Genomic DNA, 25,735 nt, shown 5'->3' with positions numbered 1-25,735 from the left:
CCTGTCCATTCTGATGGATTGACAAACAGGAGTGAGGAATGATTGACGGGAATACGCACCTGGTCTTCCAGGGCCGGTTTTACAATGGCTCCAACGGCACCTCAGCACCAGGCCCACAATCAGAAAGGGCCCATAATGACCAAGATAGACTTTTTTTTTTAAGTGTCCACATTGCGACACGTTTAAATAAAGAATATGTATCGAATTTAACGCTACTTAACAAAACATGCTTCAAATTGAAAAAAAAACCACGACCATTTCCTGGCATGTGACGTCACCACACTGTTAATGGCGTACATTCCAGTTCCAGTACGGTAAGCTTGTGTTTTGTGTGTGTTCTGTTTCCGCGTTTTTGGAGTAGTGCGCGCAAGTCATTTATACCATTTTTTGGAATTTCGTAACTCAAGTGCGTGAGTAACGCTGCAATTACATTTTCACAATGAACAGCATGAAAATGTGTTGGTGATAACACCCGGATTCCGGAGAGATTGCCTTCCCTCTCCCTCGCCTTCCCCTCCCTTGCCTTGCCTTCCCTCTCCCTCACCTTCCCCTCCCTTTCCTTCCCCTCCCGTGCCTTCCCTCTCCCTCGCCTTCCCCTCCCTTGCCTTCCCTCTCCTTCCCCTCCCTTGCCTTCCCTCTCCCTCACCTTCCCCTCCCTTGCCTTCCCCTGCCTTCCCTCTCCCTCGCCTTCCCCTCCCTCGCCTTCCCCTCCCTTGCCTTCCCTCTCCCTCAGTTTCCAGAAACCCTCCACGTTAGCGTCGTGCATGTAGTGATGTCATGTAGTGATGTGTTTTCCATTTTGTGCGTGAATTGTGCGGCTAATAAGCACAAACCTTGCAATCGTGACTGGAAAGCGTCCCTGGAGTGCCAAGGTTGGTAGTGCGAGCAAAAGACAGAGGAAGGCCATTACTGTGGAAGTGAAAATGGACGTTTTAGGATGGCACGAAAGAGGTGATCGTACAGGTGATATGAGGACCAGGGAGTGATTGCTACATTCAAGGTGTCTCATCTCTGAAGAACATTTACAAACCTGATAATGCTTTAATGATTTGCAGGTGAAATCGACTAATAATTATCAGTTGCATTATCTTTAGCATTATCATTAATGATCAGATGACTGTAAAGGAATTCTGGAATACCTTCACAATAAGGGATGTTCTATGTAATGTTGAGGAGTCTTGGAGGGAAGTCACCTCTTCCTGTATGAATGGTGTATGGGGGGAAACTTTGCCCTCAATTTGTTTACGTCTTTAAGGGTTTCAGCGTGAATAATGACGTGTTGAAAACACGACGTAACATCGTCAAAATGGCCAAGACAGACTGTCGGCTTTGATGAGATGGAGGAAGGTGATGTACAGGAGTTGCTGGATTCGTTCTGGGAGGACCTCTCAAATAATGACCTTCTACTGCTGGAGAAGGAACGCCAGGTGCATCTTCAACATTATAACTTAAATAAAATAAATCACTAATAGTAAATATAGGACAATAAGACGAGGATTGAGGGAGCACTGCCCAAAACCTGTGTCTCTTACATTATTTATTATGAGAAATGCTCTCAGACTGAAGACGAGGAGCTAAAGACGATGACATTGAGGACTTCACAAGCAGCCCGTCGTGGGCCTGCAGGTTCATGGCACGCCATGATTTGTCGGTTCGACACCGCACACATATCTCCCAACATCTACCCGATGACACAGCAAATAAGACCGCATTTCCAGTCCGAAATCATCAAGCTTTGCTGGGACCATTAATTATTTACTTTTTTTGGAGGGTGAAAAACGGGCGCAGTTAATACACCGGAAAATACGGTACCTTTCCAGGACTTTTGATGCACTAGTGGGACTGATATATATACACACAGATATACACAGACACACAGACACACACAGAGAGACACACACACACACACACACACACACACACACACACACACACACACACACACACACACACACACACACACACACACACACACACACACACACACACACACACACACACACACACACACACCTCATAGGAGAATAAAAAGAAACTCACCTTTGCCAAAGGTAGAAACATGGTAGTAAAGGCTATGAACGACGGTAAAGTACCCCAAATAAATCACAAAACACCAGATGCACATCACGGATGAAAACCAAAGGTTGCACAACGTCAAAAGGAGGAGCACAAGGATCACGTGATATTTTCAACCAAAGAAAATAGTAAACTCGTAAATCATGCGAAATAAAAAGAAAATGCTTAGATTTGGCGAAGGAATCAAAGCGCTGATCCAATTTCAAAGACGATAAAATAATAAATAGGAAGTTGAGAAAAACTCAGGAAGCACGTGGGATAACGAGAAGGACGAAGCACAAGAAGCTTTGAAAATGATGTGAATGCATGACAGATGACTCCCGGAATACAGATTAGAAACCTTCACTGAATGAATCACATGTAAATTACGTTCACACTAATAATAAATATGTATCGGGACTCACACACAGGCACATGTAAAGTCGGGTTAGTGTATTAAAAAAAAAAAAAAAAAAAAAAAACCTTCATTTTTTATTTCTGTTATACCTATACGAACAAAAATCATACCACATAAATATTTGTCACCACCTTTTAGGAGCATACCTGGAAGGTCATGCAAATAAACATTTCTACAACGAAGTTAAAGCACAACAAGCATCATGCCGGGTCTCCAGGCCGGACCCACGTCATTCCACCTCGAGTCAATGACAAATCCACATCATGCCGGGTCTCCAGGCCGGACCCACGTTATTCCACCTCGGGTCAATGACAAATCCACATCATGCCGGGTCTCCAGGCCGGACCCACGTTATTCCACCTCGGGTCAATGACAAATCCACATCATGCCGGGTCTCCAGGCCGGATCCATGTCATTCCACCTCGGGTCAATGACAAATCCACATCATGCCGGGTCTCCAGGCCGGACCCACGTTATTCCACCTCGGGTCAATGACAAATCCACATCATGCCGGGTCTCCAGGCCGGACCCATGTTATTCCACCTCGGGTCAATGACAAATCCACATCATGCCGGGTCTCCAAGCCGGATCCACGTCATTCCACCTCGGGTCAATGACAAATCCACATCATGCCGGGTCTCCAGGCCGGACCCACGTCATTCCACCTCGAGTCAATGACAAATCCACATCATGCCGGGTCTCCAGGCCGGATCCATGTCATTCCACCTCGGGTCAATGACAAATCCACATCATGCCGGGTCTCCAGGCCGGACCCATGTTATTCCACCTCGGGTCAATGACAAATCCACATCATGCCGGGTCTCCAGGCCGGACCCACGTTATTCCACCCGGGTCAATGACAAATCCACATCATGCCGGGTCTCCAGGCCGGACCCACGTCATTCCACCTCGAGTCAATGACAAATCCACATCATGCCGGGTCTCCAGGCCGGACCCACGTTATTCCACCTCGGGTCAATGACAAATCCACATCATGCCGGGTCTCCAGGCCGGACCCACGTTATTCCACCTCGGGTCAATGACAAATCCACATCATGCCGGGTCTCCAGGCCGGACCCACGTTATTCCACCTCGGGTCAATGACAAATCCACATCATGCCGGGTCTCCAGGCCGGATCCATGTCATTCCACCTCGGGTCAATGACAAATCCACATCATGCCGGGTCTCCAGGCCGGACCCACGTTATTCCACCTCGGGTCAATGACAAATCCACATCATGCCGGGTCTCCAGGCCGGACCCATGTTATTCCACCTCGGGTCAATGACAAATCCACATCATGCCGGGTCTCCAGGCCGGACCCACGTTATTCCACCCGGGTCAATGACAAATCCACATCATGCCGGGTCTCCAGGCCAGACCCATGTTATGCCACCTCGGGTCAATGACAAATCCACATCATGCCGGGTCTCCAAGCCGGATCCACGTTATGCCACCTCGGGTCAATGACAAATCCACATCATGCCGGGTCTCCAGGCCGGACCCATGTTATGCCACCTCGGGTCAATGACAAATCCACATCAAGCCGGGTCTCCAAGCCGGATCCACGTTATGCCACCTCGGGTCAATGACAAATCCACAGGGGAGGATAAATTGATAATGTTCTCTAAAAAGAGACAGGTGGAATGAACAATTCTCACAACCTCCTCCTGCATCAACGTTCCTTGGTAAGATTTATTGGTGTCGTATCGATGTGGTCACAAACTTCACCGAGACAAAGAGAGATTATCAGGTTTTGGGTTCAGCAGAATCCCGTCTTTACTTCGTGAAATGCAAAGACGGCACTTCAGTATTTCCCGTGAACTTTGTAGGAGGGACGGCGATAGGAAACTCCAACAATGGATGCTATTTCCGTATTTACCGACACAGTCAGACGATCTCCTACCTGGCGGACGTCTGATCACGGGAACGAGCTTAAGATTTTGTTCCCGGATAACTTTGATACAAATCGACACGGTTAAGAAAGGAATAAGCATATCGGAATAACATCTCAATTCCCAAAAATCACGGCATGCTTTTCGGATCATGAAAATACAGAAACCTCGATGTGCAATTAGGGTTAGAAAAGCATGGAGTGTCACCCATGCCATACGGAAGGAGTTTCACCCATGCCATACGGAAGGAGTTTCACCCATGCCATATGGAAGGAGTTTCACCCATGCTATACGGAAGGAGTGTCACCATGCTATACGGAAGGAGTGTCACCCATTCTATACGGAAGGAGTGTCACCATGCTATACGGAAGGAGTGTCACCATGCTATACGGAAAGAGTTTCACCCATTCTATACGGAAGGAGTGTCACCATGCTGTACGGAAGGAGTGTCACCATGCTATACGGAAAGAGTTTCACCCATGCCATACGGAAGGAGTTTCACCCATGCCATACGGAAGGAGTTTCACCCATGCCATACGGAAGGAGTTTCACCCATGCCATACGGAAGGAATTTCACCCATGCCATACGGAAGGAGTTTCACCCATGCCATACGGAAGGAGTTTCACCCATGCCATACGGAAGGAGTTTCACCCATGCCATACGGAAGGAGTTTCACCCATGCCATACGGAAGGAGTTTCACCCATGCCATACGGAAGGAGTTTCACCCATGCCATACGGAAGGAGTTTCACCCATGCCATACGGAAGGAGTTTCACCCATGCCATACGGAAGGAGTTTCACCCATGCCATACGGAAGGAGTTTCACCCATGCCATACGGAAGGAGTTTCACCCATGCCATACGGAAGGAGTTTCACCCATGCTACACGGAAGGAGTTTCACCCATGCCATACGGACGGAGTTTCACCCATGCCATACGGAAGGAGTTTCACCCATTCTATACGGAAGGAGTTTCACCATGCTATACGGAAGGAGTGTCACCCATGCTATACGGAAGGAGTGTCACCCATGCCATACGGAAGGAGTTTCACCCATGCCATACGGAAGGAGTTTCACCCATGCCATACGGAAGGAGTTTCACCCATGCTATACGGAAGGAGTGTCACCATGCGATACAGAAGGAGTGTCACCCATGCCATACGGAAGGAGTTTCACCCATGCCATACGGAAGGAGTGTCACCATGCCATACGGAAGGAGTTTCACCCATTCTATACGGAAGGAGTCTCACCATGCTATACGGAAGGAGTTTCACCCATGCCATACGGAAGGAGTTTCACCCATGCCATACGGAAGGAGTTTCACCCATGCCATACGGAAGGAGTGTCACCCATGCCATACGGAAGGAGTTTCACCCATGCCATACGGAAGGAGTTTCACCCATGCCATACGGAAGGAGTTTCACCCATGCTATACGGAAGGAGTTTCACCCATGCCATATGGAAGGAGTGTCACCCATGCTATACGGAAGCAGTGTCACCCATGCTATACGGAAGGAGGGTCACCATGCTATACGGAAGGAGTTTCACCCATGCCATACGGAAGGAGTTTCACCCATGCTATATGGAAGGAGTTTCACCCATGCTATATGGAAGGAGTTTCACCCATGCTATATGGAAGGAGTGTCACCCATGCTATACGGAAGCAGTGTCACCCATGCTATACGGAAGGAGTGTCACCCATGCTATGTGGAAGGAGTGTCACCCATGCTATATGGAAGGAGTTTCACCCATGCTATACGGAAGGAGTGTCACCCATGCTATACGGAAGGAGTGTCACCCATGCTATACGGAAGGAGTTTCACCATGCCATACGGAAGGAGTTTCACCCATGCTATACGGAAGGAGTTTCACCCATGCTATACGGAAGGAGTTTCACCCATGCTATACGGAAGGAGTTTCACCATGCCATACGGAAGGAGTTTCACCATGCTATACGGAAGGAGTGTCACCCATGCTATACGGAAGGAGTTTCACCATGCCATACGGAAGGAGTTTCACCATGCTATACGGAAGGAGTTTCACCCATGCTATACGGAAGGAGTTTCACCATGCCATACGGAAGGAGTTTCACCCATGCTATACGGAAGGAGTTTCACCCATGCCATACGGAAGGAGTTTCACCATGCCATACGGAAGGAGTTTCACCCATGCTATACGGAAGGAGTTTCACCATGCCATACGGAAGGAGTTTCACCCATGCTATACGGAAGGAGTTTCACCCATGCTATACGGAAGGAGTTTCACCCATGCCATACGGAAGGAGTTTCACCCATGCTATACGGAAGGAGTTTCACCATGCCATACGGAAGGAGTTTCACCCATGCCATACGGAAGGAGTTTCACCCATGCTATACGGAAGGAGTTTCACCATGCCATACGGAAGGAGTTTCACCCATGGAATAACCAAACTAGAACGTAGGATCCAAGGGAAATGCGTCAATCGATATGCTTTCCCACCCATTTGATGTCGACCTACTGTTACGTTTGATCTCGTTCAAATGTCACCTGAAATAAATTAAAGGTCACATGACAATTAAAGGTCACACGCACCCCTTGTCTACGTCTACAAGACGAGAGAGGAGAGTAGGAGAGAGACAACATCCTATTCTTCTAACTCGAGTTATGGTCCTCAAAAGGATCTTCAAACATACATGACCTTTGACCCATTGACCCCAAAATATAATCAGTTAATCTTTGCATCATTCGACATACATACTTGTACCAAGATCGACTTGGATCCCTTCAGCCGTTCTGAGGTTATCATGGTAACGAAAACCTATCACGGACGGATAACGCGAAAACATAATGCCTCAGACAACTTCGTCAACGGAGGCATAAAAAAAACACAGGGAAAATAAAATCACAGACACGAACACACATCATGGAACCTGCCAGGTAAACGGAGAAAACGACATTAGCGCGTTTATAAACACCATGGGCAACTTCCCCAAAAAACTCAGGAAAACCAGAACATTCTTCTGTCCCCACCTGCCAAAAGGGAAGTGCTTGCAAAGGGCTGTGAAACAGCCAGGATTCCTAGGTCTTGGCAGTAGGCCATGACCCGGCATTGCCCCATTGCAGACACCTGGATGCCCTTGTCAAAGATGTACGCCGACTGAGGACTTTGGGCCTGCATATGGCTGGGCGGTTGCTCAGTGCAGGTGGCTATCTGCACTTTGTTTTCTTGCGTTCCCTGCAGGAAGTCATGGCAATTAGTTCTCTCAAACTACCTGGAGCACATCAGACTCGTAGTAGTAAGTTAACCACCATGCATGCCCAGTAAAAGGAAAGCCATTGCCAGATACAGCAGATATTTCTGCTTCACAAAACGAGGTAAAAAAGGGAGGAATGGTACACTGGTACAGTCGCAGTATCTGTTACTTATGCATCACCTATCTACCATCACGAAATACATCACCTATCGATCATCACATAATACATCACCTATCTATCATCACCTATCATCACATAATACATCACCTATTCACCTATCATCACATAATACATCACCTATCTATCATCACATAACACATCACCTATCTATCATCACATAACACATAATACATCACCTATCTGTCATCACCTATCATCACATAATACATCACCTATCTATCATCACATAACACATCACCTATCTATCATCACATAACACATCACCTATCTATCATCACATAACACATCACCTATCTATCATCACATAACACATCACCTATCATCACATAATACATCACCTATCTATCATCACATAACACATCACCTATCTATCATCACATAATACATCACCTATCTATCATCACATAATACATCACCTATCTATCATCACATAACACATCACCTATCTATCATCACAATCACATAATACATCACCTATCTGTCATCACCTATCATCACATAATACATCACCTATCTATCATCACAATCACATAATCACCATCACCATCACGTAATACATCACCTATCATCACATAATACATCACCTATCTATCATCACAATCACATAATCACCATCACCATCACGTAATACATCACCTATCATCACGTAATACATCACCTATCTATCATCACATAATACATCACCTATCTATCATCACAATCACATAATACATTACCTATTCACCTATCATCACATAATACATCATCTATCATCACCTATCATCACATAATACATCACTTATCTATCATCACCTGTCATCACCATCACATAATACATCACCTATCTATCATCACCATCACGTAATACATCGCCTGTCATCACCATCATGTAACACATCACCCATCTATCATCACATAGTCATGGCCAAAAATATTGGCACCCTTGCACTTTTTTCAAATAATTCACCATTTCTTCCAGAAAATTGTTGAAATTAAATAATCTTTTGGTATCCACATTTGAATTTCTTTGGATTGCAGTGGAACAAAACAAAAAAGGTGAAATAATTATTAAATCTTAGCTTATTCCACACAGAAATCCTAAAATGTTCCGGACAATATCATTGGCACCTTTTAGAAATTGTAAGAAATAATTAGATTTTAAGCAGGTGATTCTCCTTTACTTAGGAATTGAACTCACCTGTGGTGAGTTGAAGATGCTTGCAATATAAAAACCACTCATTCAACCAGTTTGAATCGAGAAAAGAAGTCATTCTGCTGTTTTGTGTCCCTGTGTGTACCTCAATGAGCATGGAGAAAAGAAAGAAAACCAGAGAATTGTCTGAGGAAGTCAGACACAAGATTGTAGCCAAGCATGGACAATCTCAAGGCTACAAGTCCATCTCCAGAGACCTTGATGTTCCTGTGTCCACTGTATGCAATGTCATCAGGAAGTTTAAGGCCCATGGCACCTTAGCCAACCTCCCTGGACGTGGCCGCAAGAGAAAACCTGATTGAAGATTGCAGCGAAGGATTGTTCGGATGGTGGAGAAAGCAGCTCGATCAACCGCCAAACAGATTCAAGCTGAACTTCAGACACAAGGGACAGTTTCAACTTGCACCATCCGTCGCCAACTCAATGAAAGGGGATTATATGGTAGGAAACCCAGGAGGAAACCACTGCTGAAAGAGACATAAGAAAGCTCGACTGGAGTTTGCCAAAACAGACCTGAACAAGCCAAAATCCTTCTGGGAGAATGTCCTGTGGACAGACGAGACCAAATTAAAGTTTTTGGGAAACCACTTCATGTCTATGTTTACAGAAAACATAATGAAGCCTTCAAAGAAAAGAACACCTTCCCTACAGTCAAACATGGAGGAGGTTCAGTGATGTTTTGGGGTTGCTGTGCTGCCTCTGGCACTGGGTGCCTTGAATGTGTGCATGGCATCATGAAATCGGGAGATTACCAAGGCATTTGGAGCACAATGTTCAACCTAATGTCAGAAAGCTGGGTCTCTGTCGAAGGTCATGAGTCTTGCATCAGGACAATGACCCCAAACACACTTCAAAAAACACCCAGGAATGGTTCAAGACAAAACGCTGGACTGTTATGAAGTGGCCAGCAATGAGTCCAGATCTAAATCCTATTGAACACATGTGGGGAGATCTGAAAACAGTAGTTGGGAGAAGGCACCCTTCAAATCTCGGAGAACTGGAGTAGTTTGCACAAGAAGAGTGGGACAAACTGCCAGTCGAGAGGTGGAGGAAGCTCATTCATGGCTACAGGAAGCGCTTGACTGATGTTATTTTGTCAAAAGTCTGTGCTTCCAAAAATATTAAGTCTACGGTGTCAATAATTTTGTCAATGACATTTGTTTTTATTTTCTGATTTAAAAGGATATATCAAGCTCTGAATCAAAAACAAAGGTTCTGTAATAACAGTGAAATAAAGAATTGTGGTGGCCAAATACTTTTGTCAATTTAAACTTATTTTTAGAAAAAATTGCGAGTTATTTGATAAAAGTGCAAGGGTGTCAATATTTTTGGCCACGACTGAAATAAATCACCTATTAAGGTGATCGTAGTGATTCCAATCAAACCAGAGATTGCATTCGGATTACAACGGGGATCACGATGTATTATGGAGTTCTCTGCTACTTCACATCTACTGACTGAGAATGACATCACCGGCTATGCAGGAAGAAGTCAGATGGATGTGTGGCAGGCACCAACTGTTGGTTAGGACCAGAGCAGCAGGTGCCGGTGTGGCACAGCGGTTCATGGTCACCATTCAAATTATCTCAAAATCTAGTCTGACTGGACATGGTGACTTGTATTCCTCGCTTTTCCCATCTATGGAACTGAGGCTGTCAGATCTCACTCTTCCCAACAGTCGACACAGCTTCCAGTACGAGGTGGTTGGCGCATGACCATCTCAGGTCACAGCTCATCCCAACCATCTCAGGTCCTACCCTCATTAACCCTACTAACAAAACCCGAACCTGTTACTTGCAGGTGACAACATTTCCTCACCTCTTTCTCCATTAGTCTTTCTTTTTTTTTTTGTATACAAGATCGAGGCTCGTGAAAGAGCTAACATTTATCACACAGAAAGACAAACCGACACATAAAACATATACCATGGGGAGCGGTAGACAAGATAGGGCGAGAGGGGGAGGAACACAAACACAACATCTGAGAGCAGGGACATCGAGAGATCTGTGGGAGGGAGAGAGCTTTGGGGTGGGGGGGCATGGGAAGGGGGGGGTGGGAAAGGTATAAAACATATGGACACTGCCAGGACTTCCAGGAAAGAAGTTGGAATTTCAAACAAGGTGGATCTGGGGTGAATTAGTGGGGGTAGAAAAGATCAAGGTTTTGGATGGGGAAAGATAAGAGATGGTGGTGAACAGCTGTTTTAAAAACCTGGAGGGAGGAGTGGGATTGAAGTGAGTGTGGGAGTTTGTTCCAGAGGCGGGAGAAAAGAGGAATGAAAGAGTGAAGGTGAGCAGAGAGCCGAGATTTCGGCAGTTTAACCATCAGAGGGTTGCTGGCAGATCTTGTGCGACCTGTAGGAATATTTTGGGGACAAAGCACAGAGAGAGCTGGGGGAGCAATGCCGGAGAGGAGTCGGTAGAAGACAGACAGACCACGTACCTGTCTGCGGTGAGTGAGTGAAAGGCCCTCGGAGATAGCTTCATCACGGGAGATTCCAATGATTCTGAAAGCTTTGGTTTCAACAGCGTGAAGCCGAGCTAGGTGTGAGGCAGGAGCACCGGCCCATAGGGGAGAACAGTATTCCATTGAGCTGCGGATGAAAGCCTTGGATGTGGTGAGGAGCTCAGGTGTGCCGAGGAAGGACTTCGCACGACGGAGGATGCCCAGTCGGCGACTGGCTTTGGAGGCCAGCTTGGAAATGTGGTTTTCCCAAGAAAGATCATGGCAGATAGTGAGACCCAAAAGCTTGAGCGACAGAACTTCTTGGAGAGGATTGTTGAGAAAGTAGATGGGAGGGTTGTCCAGTCGATCTTTGCGGAGAGACATAGTAAGAGTGTGAGATTTGTCAGGATTGAAAGACATGTTCCACTTGTTTGACCAGTCTGTGATTTTGTCCAGGTCTTCAGAGAGTGAGGAGGCTGCAGACTGCCGATCTGAGGGAAGAGGAATGGAGCGACAGAGAGTGGAGTCATCAGCAAAGAGATAGAGAGGATTTTCCAGAGAGTCGGAGAGATCATTGATGAAGACCAGAAAAAGCACAGGGCCCAGAACACTGCCTTGGGGAACTCCAGCCTGAACAGGAAGGGGAGATGAGAGAAATCCATTCAGGGCCACACGTTGTCTATGACCAGAGAAGAAGTCCGCAAGCCATGCATGGAGATTTCCATGGATACCATAGGAGGAGAGTTTGGTGAGCAGAGCTGGGTGCCAGACTGTATCGAAGGCACGTGATATGTCAAGGGAGACGGCTCTGATTTTCTGTTTGGCATTGAGGACCTCCATCCATTGTTGAGACAGCAGAAGCAGCATGTCCAGAGTAGAATGACCTGGTCTGAATCCAAATTGATGATCGGAGATCAAGCCATTGGAGAAGAGGAAGGATTTGATATCCGAAGCAATGATGGATTCCATGACTTTGCTGATAATTGGGAGCAGGCTGATTGGTCTGTAGTTGCAAGGATCTGTTTTTGCACCTTTTTTGTGTAAAGCGGTAATGTTTGCTGATTTCCAGGATGCTGGCAGATGACCTTGAGCAAAAGAGAGGGTGAAAAGAACAGAGAGAGGGTGAGATAGAGCGGCAGAGCAGGATTTTAGGACCCGTGGGCTGATGCCGTCTGGTCCAGTTGCAGAATCAGAGTGGAGGTTTGACAAAAACTCTGGCACCTTGTCAGGAGAGAAGGACACAGAGTCCAGGAGCAGTTGGGTTCGACTGGGTAAGGTGGGAACAGAGAGAGATGGGTTTGGGACACAAGATTTTGAGGCAAACACAGAGGTGAGGCATTCGGCTTTGTCACGTGCGGTGTCAACTGTGTAGCCATTTGAGGTAAGGGAGGGGATGGAGGGGGAACAAACACCAGAAACGGATTTGACCAGACGCCACCAGGATTTGGAGGAAGGAGACAGGTTTGAGAGTTCATTCTTGAGTGTGGAGAGATAGTGCTTCCTGGCACTCCTGAGGGTAGACACACACTTGTTCTGAGCTTGGTGGAAGGAACTGAGATTGCCTTCAGTTGGATTAGCTTTCGAAGAGGCAAAGGCAAGTTGTTTCAGGGCAACTGCCTCACTAGTGGGGCAACTTAGCATAACAATTGTGCATTTTGCGAGGAAAGAACCAAATTTGGCACACTAGTAGACTATCATATTATGAAAAGATCTGGATATTGGGCCATCTCAGATTCAGAGATTTGATTTTTGCAAGATTTCGATTTGATTGGGATCGAAGAGAACACCTTCTTCGTCTTCTGTACAGTGAAGTTGCCAGCCCTGAATTCTCTGGCTACATCTGGGTGCTTCATTGGGAGTGCAACCATGTCCCTCAGGTGAACAGGGACCCACCTGGCATAGTGTGTGTGGTCTAAGGCATGGAACCATGGGACCAGTTCCGTCAGGGCATCAAGGTACGTCGTGAATGAAGCCTGCCGCAGAGAACGCACGTAGACCAGTACCAACATCTCTAGTTCCAGCACAGTTGCCCAGTACTGAAAGTTGGGAATGTCTTCTCCTCTCTGGTGACACCAGTCTTCGAAATCAGGCAGGTCTTCTGCATCATCAGCATATGTCATACAGTGGCGTTCATACGCACGGTGTTGCAGGATGTGCAGTGCCGCTGCAGTGATTCGATGAGCTCTTCTTGTGCGGGTTACGTGGGCAGCTCGCAGGAAGGAGTCGGCCGTCCCTGGCGTTGCAATCTCAGCTTGCAAATCTGCAAAATCTCTTTCTGTCTTCTACCGACTCCTCTCCGGCCTTGCACCCCCAGCTCTCTCTGTGCTCTGTCCCCCAAATATTCCTACAGGTCGCACAAGATCTGCCAGCAACCCTCTGATGGTTAAACTGCCGAAATCTCGGCTCTCCGCTCACCTTCACTCTTTCATTCCTCTTTTCTCCCGCCTCTGGAACAAACTCCCTCACTCCCTTCAATCCCACTCCTCCCTCCAGGTCTTTAAAACAGCTGTTCACCACCATCTCTTATCTTCCCCCATCCAAAACCTTGATCTTTTCTACCCCCGCTAATTCACCCCAGATCCACCTTGTTTGAAATTCCAACTTCTTTCCTGGAAGTCCTGGCAGTGTCCATATGTTTTATACCTCTCCCACTGCCCCCTTCCCACGCCCCCCCCCCCCCCAAAGCCCTCGCCCTCTCTCAGATCTCTCGATGTCTCCATGTCTCTCGGTCCCTGCTCTCAAATGTTGTGTTTGTGTCCTTCCCCCTCTCTCCCCCTCTCTCCCCATCTTGTCTACCGCTCCCTATGTTATATGTTTTATGTGTCGGTTTGTATTTCTGTGTGTTCATGTGATTAATGTTCGCTCTTTCACGAGCCTCGATATTGTATACAAAAAAAAAAAAAAAAAAAAAAAAAAAAAAAAAAATCTTGCAAAAATCAAATCTCTGAATCTGAGATGGCCCAATATCCAGATCTTTTCATAATATGATAGTCTACTAGTGTGCCAAATTTGGTGCTTTCCTCACAAAATGCACAATTGTTATGCTATATTTAGCTTAGCTGCCGGACGACACCACAAGATTCAGTGTACCATGGACGGGAGGAAGGGTAAGACAACTGAAGACGAGATGGGATAAATCTGTGCATGAGAGAGAGCAGTTTGCTTTGGAAGAATTCCCAGGATGAGTTGATGTCAGAGGCAGTGGAGATGGGAGACCAGTCCAGATGAATGATGGCTGCTTGAAGACCGTGCCAGTCGGCCTGAGTGAAATGCCAGACTCGGCAAAGTTGAGGAGGCTCTCTGAGAATGGCCAGAGAGATGTCCACTTTAACAAGCACATGATCAGAAGAACCGATTGGGGCAGAAGAAGAGCAGCAGACATTTGCAGGGAAGTTTGTCATAACCAAGTCTAGAAGAGAAGATACACCGTTGGCTGAGATCTGGGTCGGGAAATTGACAGATTGTGTCAATCCCAGTGAGTCGCAGAAGTCCTTTGCTGAGGTGCCATGGCTGGTGAGAGATGAACCCACACCCAGCCAGCTGGCATGATGACAGTTTAAGTCGCCACATATTAGGAAGAGAGAGTTGGGATGAGTGGATAGAAGTTGGTCCATGTTGTCAGACAGTGAAATGTAAATGGAGTCATCACTGTTTGGAGGACGGTACAGAACACATATGAACAAAAGGTGGGAGCGGAGAGGAAGCCGTAGCCAGAGGTACTCCTGGGGGTGAGGTGGAGAGAGGGCAGTGCAAGGAGAGTGAGGAAGAGAGTTTTTGATAAAGATAGCCACCCCACCACCAGGACGAGGCTCAGGTCTATCATACTGGAGGAGGGATTAACCAGGAAGAGATATTAAGGAATCAGAGACATCTTGAAGGAGGAAAGTTTCTGTTAAGCAGATCAAGTCTGGATTGTCAGAAGCAACCTGTATGGAGAGATCAGTCAGGTTTGAGCGAAGCCCCCGGATGTTTGAGGTCCATACCGTTAATTGAAGAGAGAGGGGGAGCATCGGGTACAGGACAGGGGAGGGGAGAGGTAGGGTAAGATGAAGGATGAGAGGGGGATGTAGGGAGAGCAGTTGATAGTGTGTCAGAGATTACAGAAGAGTTGCAAGAAAGGTAAGGATGAGGAGAACGAAAGGTTTGATGGTGAAGGGATGAGGCACAGTGAGGGGTTGTTTGAGGGGGGGGGGGGGGGCAGAGGAAAGTAGAAGGGGAGGAGGCAGCTTTGAGGAGGAGGAGGGGGGAGGGAGAATTGGAGAGGAATGCTATGGGAGGAGATTTGAATGGGAGGGGTTGGGGGGGAGTTTTGAAGGGGAGGAGTGAGGGGGGAGTTTAGGAGGGGAGGGGCAAGGGGGGAGTTTAGGAGGGGAGGGGCAAGGGGGGAGTTTAGGAGTGGAGGGGGAAGGGGGGAGTTTAGGAGTGTAGGGGCAAAGGGGGGGGATTCGGAGGGGAGGGGTAAGAGGGGAGTTTAGAAAGTGGATGATTTATGAAAGACGAACATTGATAACAAATTGGGTTTATTGTGATTTTCAAGTCAGCAATCCGATTAAGAACGATGGAGGAGGGATGGAATGAATGTGAATTTGGAGCATGCAGTGATTTAGAGTTATAAGGGATTTAATTTATTTTTTTTGAAGTGGAATGAGTTTGAGAGGAAATTGAAAGAAGCCTTTTAAATATGAAGAAAAACAGCGTGTTGTAATATACCACTGAATAAAACACTGAAGGGGAAAGTTTAAACATATTTAAATAATATTTAAACAGAACCGTGAACAATCTTAAATGCACAAAATTCCAACGGGGGGAGGGCCGAGAGGGACCACCACGAGTCACGTGAACAGGGCAAAAGGTGGATGGCAAGGAGATAATGGTGGCGGGGCGAACAGCACACCTGGACAGAAGTACAGGATGAGACAACAGCACACGTGGAGAAAGGAAAATAAATGTTTTTGGTTATTTATTTATTTTTTATTTTTGGGGGGGGGGGGGCTGGGGATTTAAAACGTCAGACAAAGAGTATTATGTTCGGGGTAGAAGAGAAAAATCTAAGAGCCAAGCAAAACACGAAGTAGGGGACTGAAGTTGACAAACACCGACGGGGGTACAAGGCCGCACACGAGGAGCAGAACACGATTAATTACGGTATTTGCCAGACGGTATTTAAAACGTTAGACAAGTGGTCGATGTTCGGGGCAGTTAGGGGGAGAAGAGAAAATCTAAGAAATAAGCAATACAGCGAAGGAAAGAACTTAAATTCACAAAACACCGATGGGGGGAGGGAAGCCGAGAGAAACCAGGCCGCGCACGCGGTGGGAACAGAAAAAGATTAAATTGAACAAAAGTTTGCATGAATTGCAAATCAACACCAACTGGAAAACACACTGCAACACATGCACAATAAAAAACGAGTAGGAATTGACGAAGACACGAATGGAAAAAAATACTTTAACTTTGCTGCCGTGCAGAGGTCGAAGTCGCTCTTTTCCCATTTCGTTCATTCCATCGTTTCATTTGACAAATTGTTGCTCTGCTATTTGTTCATTGCCTTGTTAACCTCTTATCACCTTGCTTTTCAATGAGCCTCAATTTTGTATCGAAAACAAAACAAAAATGTTGTCCTGTTCCTCTCGGATGTGTTGCTCCAAAAGTGAGGAATGAGACTATTCCCCGAGAATTTACCCTCTACATCGGTGATATTCTTTCCCATATGAAACAAAAACGAGTGTGAGCAATTCTTCTCAACTGGGAAGTGTCCACAACTTTTGGTAGGATAGCGTACAGAATGAAGGGCAAACAAGTGAATCCTCTTGGATTGTGCTGAGGTTCGGGCATGGAATTTCTAGGAGGAAGTATAATTTGTATGCAATGAAAGTACATGTAATATGGGATCGAGTAAGATTTGACATATCCACTTTTGTTATTGGGCCGAATCTCGCGCTTCACCAGTGCGCGTGCGCGAATTTACGTCACGTCGGCAGCGAGAAGGGGTTCCCCAACACGAACCAATCAGGAACTGCCACGTCACACTTATATGATCTCAGAATTCCTGTGACAGGAATTCGCGTTACACTGGCTGGAAGTCATTCGCTAGAGGCGCTTCCTCAGCGCTAATAAATACTGCAGGATCCCAGTAAAAGTGGGAAGTCTGTTCGTGCCTTAATTTGCTGCTGCAACATCTTGTGCTCGTTCTGCAAGGCCTGAAGCTGCAAGCTGTGCAGCTGTGCGTTCTGCTGACAGGACATTCGCAACTCCCTTTCCTTCTCAAGCTCCCTGGAAAAATAAAACAACAAAACAAAACCGCAAAGGCTGTTTGTTTAAACATGTACAAATTGCGATAAAATGCGACAAAGAGGAAAGTGTTTGGAAAAAAAAAAAAGTTATGGAGGCAAAAATAATCAAACGACCAAGACTAAACAATTCCATCCCTTCAATCAACATTATCATTTGATCATTATGTTAGAACTCACAGAAGCCTGTGGTAAAAATTCCACAATGTAAAAAAAAAAAAAAAACCCGAGGTTTTATTCCTGCGCAGGTTGAAAGAGCTCAAAAATGGGACGTCATACATTTCTCAACAGCAAGAAAATAATGCATTTCCTGGAGTGAGCAAGGCAGCACTCATGTTATTTATACATCGCCAGGGTTTCATTATTTTGGCTGAATGAATTATTTTTTACAATTTCCCCAAAAGGCTTGGATTAATATGAAGCAAGTTTTACTTAAGAGTTATTTTTCTCTCTGAGGAGTGTTCCTGTGTTTCAGGGTGGAACAGACAGAGACAGCATTAGCTATATATATATATATATATATACACACACGAGGGGCAGTCAATAAGTAACCTTAAAATATTTTTCACAGCTTCTTTATTGCATGTACGTGTGTAACAACTGTTATTTTTCAACATAATCTCCATTGCGTTCAATGCATTTTTTCCAGCGCTTTACTAAGGCCTGGATTCCTCTAGAAAAAAATATTTTGGCTGCTTGTGTCATTCATGCACCGCCTCTGAGCAACGTTCTGTCATCTGTTACTTGGGAAGTGAGGGTGTGAATCTTGTGAGTGAGGGAAGTGAGGGTCTTGGGAAGTGAGGGCTGGCTATACAAATTTATATATTTTTTTTACATATATATTGTTGTGGTTTTTAGAACCCTCCAACTGGTAAATTTTTGTAAATAAAAACCACTGTTTAGAGGCCATTTTTCCCCGCAAAGCGGGGGTTGGCCTTTTCGGGGACCGTGGTTGTTGTTGTTTTTTGGTCCCCTTTTTGAAGCAATGTTTTACGGCTGGATGCCCTTCCTGCCGCCAACCCTGTTTGTCGCCTTGGTAAATTTGGTACTTGGCAACTTGGTAAATTTGGTACTTGGCAACTTTGGCAACTCGGTAAATTTTTGTAAATGTTCCCTGATAAATAATCCCCTGTAAATATTCCCATTTTTGGTGTAAAGGTCTAAGGTTGCACCCTAGTTAGGCCACGAGCAACACGTAGCACACCATAGTCTTCTTCTTTAGTTATTTCATTAGTATGTGTTTCAGGTAAGGATCTGTTTCCAATAGTTGAATCTGCGTTGTATTAATCAAATAACCTAGGCCCCTTCTCAAATTCCCATTCCATTCATATTGCGGCATAATCTGCCCTCCAAATCATATTGCGCTATTCTACCAGCCGCAGACGCCTCAGCGTCCGCTGCCTTTTGGTTTGTTCCTGCCCGCTGCCATAAGCCACGTGGCAGAGTGGGAGAAGAAGGGAGGAGCGGCCAGGAACATAGGCGTGGCCCCATCAATGCGTCACGAGGGGAGGTACCAATGAATCCTCGCGACCAATCCGGGCCGAGGCGTGTTCACCGGTAGGCGGAGCGAAGCGGACGCGGCTTGATACGCGAGGCAGGTAATAAAAGTGCCGCCGCGAACTACTTCAAGGAGATCGAGGGAGGATAGAAGATCGGCAGATGATCGGCAAACTCGAGAGAACAGCGCAGAGGCGGCGAATGATAAGAACATTGCGCGGAGGATCGCTTGGGACGATCGTTTGACACGAACTGCCGTTGGTTTTGAGAGCGTTCAGCACGCTATACGTACGCAGATTCCAGCCCCTCGCATATGTAAGGTCCGGTCGCGCGCCAACAATACGCGAAGCTGCCTGCCGTTCTTCGCCCGCGGACCCGGAGCCTGGACGGATCCCATCGCCTGGAACCATCTGCCTGGACCTTCCTCCCCTACCAGCTACCATTCCGTGTGAGTCTGTCTGTTTGTCCTGGGGTCGTGATAAGTTAAGACTGTTTAAATAAGCTTGCCCTATGTCCTTTTATTTCCTTCTTCTTGTATATTCCCTTCTTTCGTTTCCTCTTTTAGTGTAGTAAATAAACCATATTTGTTCTTCCTTCACCCTTCTTATTCTTCGGTTTCTCTCATCCGATCGCTTGTGTCCTGTCCCCAATTGAATATCGGTGGCACGACATAGGAACCGCTCAGAATCGGGTTAGTCTTTCTGCTCACGGCTCGAGCTGCGGATTGCTAAACCGCTCGGCAAAATTCCATCTTGTCCGTGGCTCGGGCAGAAGTAGCGCCCTGCTTTGCGGCGAGGTTGGCGAAGGTATCTGGGACTCCATTGACCAGTCACCCTGGTCAACCTCAACCCCCGCAAAGGAGCGCGATATCTTCTATGACTCGGACGGCCAGTGTAATAGACGAGGGGATTAAACCCCCTTCGGTAAGGGGAGTGCCGTAATCTGAGATCCGCAACAATATATATATACATATATATACACATGCATTGTATGCAGATGATCTGGTGTTGATTGCGGAAAGTATGGATGGACTGAAGGAAAAGATGAACAAGTGGAAGGAATGTATGGAGACAAAAGGTCTGAAGGTGAATATCGGAAAGACGAAGGTGATGGCAAGTGGTAAAGCATGTGGTGAGGTGGAAAGAACTGGGAAGTGGCCGTGTGCTGTGTGCAGGAAGGGTGTCGGAGTGAACTCAATTCAATGTACAATGTGCGCTGAGTGGGTTCATCAAAAATGTAGTGGTCTGAGAGGGTCATTTACTAGTGTGGCAGCTACATTCAAATGTAAGGTGTGCACAGAGGGAGCTGCAGATGGAGGAAATGTTGAGTTGGATCTTGGAGAGGGCGTGAAGCTGGAAGGTGTGAAAACATTTTGCTACCTCGGAGACATGCTGAATCGAGAAGGTGGATCAGACTCGGCAACGGTTGCTCGAGTGAGATGTGCATGGAAGAAGTTTCGGGAACTGAGTGGCGTGCTGATGAGGAGGAGAGTGTCGCTGAAGCTGAAGGGAAAGGTGTATGCTGCATGTGTGAGAAGTGTTATGATTTATGGGAGCGAGACATGGGTAATGAATGTAGAGCAGCAACGAAGGCTGGAAAGGGTGGAAATGCGAATGGTTCGATGGATGTGCGGAGTATCGTTGAGAGAGAGGAAGACAAATGATGAATTGTGAAAGATGATGGGAATATTGCCTGTGATTGGTGCTATGAAGAGGAACAGGTTGAGATGGTTTGGTCATGTGTTGAGGAAGGATGAAAGTGACTGGTTGAGAAGAGTGATGGAAATTAATGTAGAAGGAAGTAGAGGACGGGGAAGACCGAGAAAGACTTGGCTAAAGATGGTGGAAGAAGAAATGCGGGCAAGGGGGTTAACAAGGAGAGATGCAGAAAATAGGGCAAAATGGAGAAGATTGTCATGGGGACCGCAAGGCTAACCCCCGCTCAAGCAGGGAAAATGGCCTTAAAATGCATGTTGTTGTTGTATATATATATACTAGCAGGGTCACCCGTGGGAATCCCACGGGCATGGATGTGTGTGACATTTCGACATATTGAGTTAGATGCTGCACATTCATTTTTACAAAATGGTTACTGGCAAGTCATCAGATCCAGAAATGGTGTGATGAACACAATTTATTTATTTCACATAATATGTGACCCCTCACTCCTCTCCACCTGACACTCTCCAATCGCGCCTCACACTCCTCTCCAATCGCGCCTCACACTCCTCTCCAATCGCGCCTCACACCCCTCTCCAATCGCGCCTCACACTCTCCAATCGCGCCTCACACTCTCCAATCGCGCCTCACACTCTTCAATCGCGCCTCACACTCCTCTCCAATCGCGCCTCACACTCCTCTCCAATCGCGCCTCACACTCCTCTCCAATCGCGCCTCACACTCCTCTCCAATCGCTCCTCACACTCCCCTCCAATCGCTCCTCACTCTCCCCTCCAATCGCTCCTCACTCTCCCCTCCAATCGCCCCTCCAATCGCTCCTCACTCACCCCTCCAATCGCTCCTCACTCGCCCCTCCAATCGATCCTCACTCGCCCCTCCAATCGATCCTCACTCGCCCCTCCAATCGCTCCTCACTCGCCTCTCCAATCGCTCCTCACTCGCCTCTCCAATCGCTCCTCACTCGCCTCTCCAATCGCTCCTCACTCGCCTCTCCAATCGCTCCTCACTCGCCTCTCCAATCGCTCCTCACTCGCCTCTCCAATCGCTCCTCACTCGCCTCTCCAATCGCTCCTCACTCGCCTCTCCAATCGCTCCTCACTCGCCTCTCCAATCGCCCCTCACTCGCCTCTCCAATCGCCCCTCACTCGCCTCTCCAATCGCCCCTCACTCGCCTCTCCAATCGCCCCTCACTCGCCTCTCCAATCGCCCCTCACTCGCCTCTCCAATCGCTCCTCACTCGCCTCTCCAATCGCTCCTCACTCGCCTCTCCAATCGCTCCTCACTCGCCTCTTCAATCGGCTTTCCCCGTCTCGTTTCTCTCGTTTTTCTCCCGTCTCGTTCTTTTTCTTGCTCTAAATCGGCCCGTCTCGCCCGTCGGAATCGGAAATCGGCCCGTCTTGCTTTCTTGCTTGCGCGTAAATAAATTGTGTTCATTACACCATTTCTGGTGGCCATAAAACATTGCTTCAAAAAGGGGACCGAAAAAACAACAACAACCACGGTTCCCGAAAAAGGCCAACCCCCGCTTGCGGGGAAAAATGGCCTCTGAAGGTGTTTTTTGTTTTTTTTTGTTTTTTTACACCATTTCTGGATCTGATGACTTGCCAGTAACCATTTTGTAAAAATGAATGTGCAGCATCTAACTCAATATGTCGAAATGTCACACACATCCATGCCCGTGGGATTCCCACGGGTGACCCCGCAAGTTTGCATTGACGTTCGTCGATGGACTCGTTCGCCCGTCTCATTCGTTTTCTTGCTACATCCTGTTCATGTCTGCGTTCTTCATCGAGCGTCTCATTCATTTTGGAAATAGAAGTTTCCACGCAGCGCATGAATTGTCACGATCCTCAAGAGGAAGTGTCTCGTAATCATCAAATGATAAATGGCAACTAAATTATATTGTGGAAAATTAAAGATTTCAAATAAACCTATTTAAAGTGTATGCGCACATAACTAATAAAAAAAACGAAGAAATATCTCTCGGTAATTTCCTGAAACATATTTTACTTCTGGCTAATAATGTTGAATGAAATAAAAATGAAGAAATATATGTCGGCATCATTGTTGACGTTTTTGTGACGACTGTCATCAAACGAAAAAGTAATATATCTTAACGGAAAAGCAAAAGCTAATTTTTAATATATACACAAAGAATTAAGTTAAGCACCCCTACACAACGAATTAAGGTAAGCACCCCCTAATATATATTCTTTGTGTATATGTATACATTGGCATATATTCTAAGGTATGTGAGATCAAATAATGATTGGTATGACATTAGCAATTATCCATTGATGAAATGCAGATGAGTGCACTCGTAGGGTTGAGTTGGGTTGAGTAGTGATCCGATCACGTGGGTCCTACACACGTTATTGACGCAAAGATCGCTAGAGGTCTTCTCAGAACAATGACTGTACGTTAGAAAACATATACGTCATCCACACTGTCCGTGATGGACCTATAGCTCCATACTTAAATTGAGGTGAAAATATGCCTAAAATTCCCAAAAAATTTCACCTTAAATTATTCAGAATAAAATAATGAAAACGGCATGATTGTTATGTTTTTATGTGACCATAATATCACTTCTCCAGAAAATATAGCAATATCATGGGTATATTACACTGTTTTGACGACAACAAACTTGTAATGTGCGAGGTTGTAAAAAAACGGGGGGGGGTGCTTAACTTAATTCTTTGTGTATATATATATCGACACGTTGCCGTCGGTGTCATGTTGGGCGGTGTATGATGCACCATGACGCGATTTTTAAAAATATATCTCTGCATTTTCCCGCGTGTGTGGAATGTTCTCAATTATTGCTGACCATCTAAAACCATCGATAAAAATGAAATCATATGGTGAGTTAGATTGGAGATAAAGGCATGAGAGAGACTCAATGGCCTTGAAGTTACAGGCGTTTGAGAATTCATTTCGTTCTATAATGGGCAACTTTCATCGGATTTTCTTCCCGTTTTTTTTCAACCGAGTCTAAAACTATGTTAGCGACTGTGAAAAATGAAATGATATATCGAATTTGATTTGAAATAAAACTGGGAGAGAGAGCAAGACACCACGGGCCTACAAAACAGGCCTCAAAGCTATGCAAGTTAATAAAATGGTGGATATTTGTTTATAATTATATGAAGCCACTCCCAGAATGGGTGGAGCTATGGGTGGAGCTACTCTGCAAACCGAGTAAGCCACACCCCGGACAGACACCCAACAGACAGACAGACAGACAGACAGACAGAATCATCTACGGCTATTAATTATAATATAGATACACTACCGTCCAAAAGTTTTAGAACACCTCAATTTTTCCAGTTTTCATTGACATTTACGCAGTTTAATGTCCAGTGAATAACCTGAAATGGTACAAAGGTAAGCAATAAACTGTTCGGGGTTTAAAAAAAAAAACGTTTAGGTTAGCAAAAATGGGAAAATAATGTAAATTGCACGGTTATATTGTAAACTAGAGCTTCCAGGGAAGCAGAACTCAACTGAACTGACTGGACAACTTTAAAGTAGGTCTGTGCTAGATTGTACTTGATTTGACTCTGTACTAGATTTGACTTAAATGAAAAGCCAGCAACCGTGTGTAATAATTTTAGCTGAAAGCAATATGGCGGCCTATGGCGGCCATTTTGTGATGGATCTGGTTGGAATGCAATAGCAACCTACCTTGTGTGGTAAGGGTTAAACATTCTAAGTTTGATCAAAATCTGTTAATATTTGTGGACGCTAGAGTGTTAACGTCGTTTTCATGACCAAAAACAAAATGGTCGCCTAAGTCCGCCATTTTTCAACGGATCGGGCTGAAATGTAATACCAACCTGGTCCTTGGGGTAAGGATGCTGCATATCAAGTTTGATCAGAATCAGTTGATATTTGTGGACGCTGGAGTATTAACGTCGAAAAGTTAACGGACAACAGACGACGACGACGATGACAGACGACAGAAGCCGGAAGCCGGACGCCGGAGGGTTCAGTATGTGATGAACTCAACTTAAAAGGCCTTCTTCAGGGAACAAGTATTGGGTTAACAACTTACTGCTGTTCTGCAGCAATGCAAGTAAATTAAGCTTTGAAAGTTGATGCAAACAATTCCTACAGGTGTCCCAACCTCTGCTGATTACTTGATTACAAACCCCCTGTCTGTATAAAAGCAGTATTGGAACAGACTGTTATTACACCCTCTGAACCATTATTTGGACAATATCGCACTGCAGGAAGTAGTATATTGGAAACTGGAGGAAACTCTGACAGGAAGAGGTCTGGCAGACTAGGGCTGTCAACCGATCCGAGACCGGGACGAAATCCCGGCGGTTTCGGCTTTCGAGACGGTCTCGGGACGGTCCCGAGATAAATTGACTGACGCAATTTCTTGGTAAAAAAATCCCGGTTAAAATTCCAACTTCTTGCAGATATTTTCCATAATAGAGGCATTTATTGAGCCTTGCTTTCATTACTCTGCTTCTGCACAAGCATCATTTTTCGCAAGTGCAGCTGAACTGACACAAACGATGATAGATAAAGTAAACTCACTGTTCCAGGATTTTCCCCTTGTCAACAAACAATGCACTGCAAACGAATCCGAATTCCGAATCCGGATCTTCACCAACATCTAATCATGTCGTCCTTGTCACACACGCTGCATCTCCACAAAATTTCGTCCGAATCCGTCCACAACTTTTTGAGATATTGTGTTCACAAACAAACGGACAGACAGGAGTGAAAACATAATCTCCATCGACCTTTGGTGGCGCAGGTAACGAAATCAGGATAAAGGTCCCAATGAAAATCCCCCGCACCGCGGCTTTATTTAAACCGTTGAATCCTTCCGCTG

At 46.0% G+C, this 25,735-nt stretch overlaps 1 protein-coding gene across 5 annotated transcripts in view; it reads right to left on the bottom strand.

The window, feature by feature from the left end:
• RFWD3 (ring finger and WD repeat domain 3) overlaps positions 1 to 25,735 on the bottom strand; it is an 86,133-nt gene that overhangs the window by 37,248 nt on the left and 23,150 nt on the right. For all 5 annotated transcript variants that reach the window (XM_078786145.1, XM_078786149.1, XM_078786150.1 and 2 more), the window contains exons 8-9: positions 17,576 to 17,690; positions 7,376 to 7,580 (exon numbers count right to left, since the gene is read on the bottom strand). In XM_078786145.1, coding sequence (XP_078642271.1) covers positions 7,376 to 7,580; positions 17,576 to 17,690 — 320 coding nt within the window. The remainder of the gene's footprint in view (positions 1 to 7,375; positions 7,581 to 17,575; positions 17,691 to 25,735) is intronic.

The sequence above is a fragment of the Myxine glutinosa genome, chromosome 10 (genome assembly GCF_964187855.1).
Source record: "Myxine glutinosa chromosome 10, kmMyxGlut1.1, whole genome shotgun sequence".
Classification (NCBI taxonomy): Eukaryota; Metazoa; Chordata; class Myxini; order Myxiniformes; family Myxinidae; genus Myxine; species Myxine glutinosa.
The sequence above is the reverse complement of the archived record's forward strand: the minus strand, read 5'-3'. Positions and strand labels throughout refer to the sequence as shown.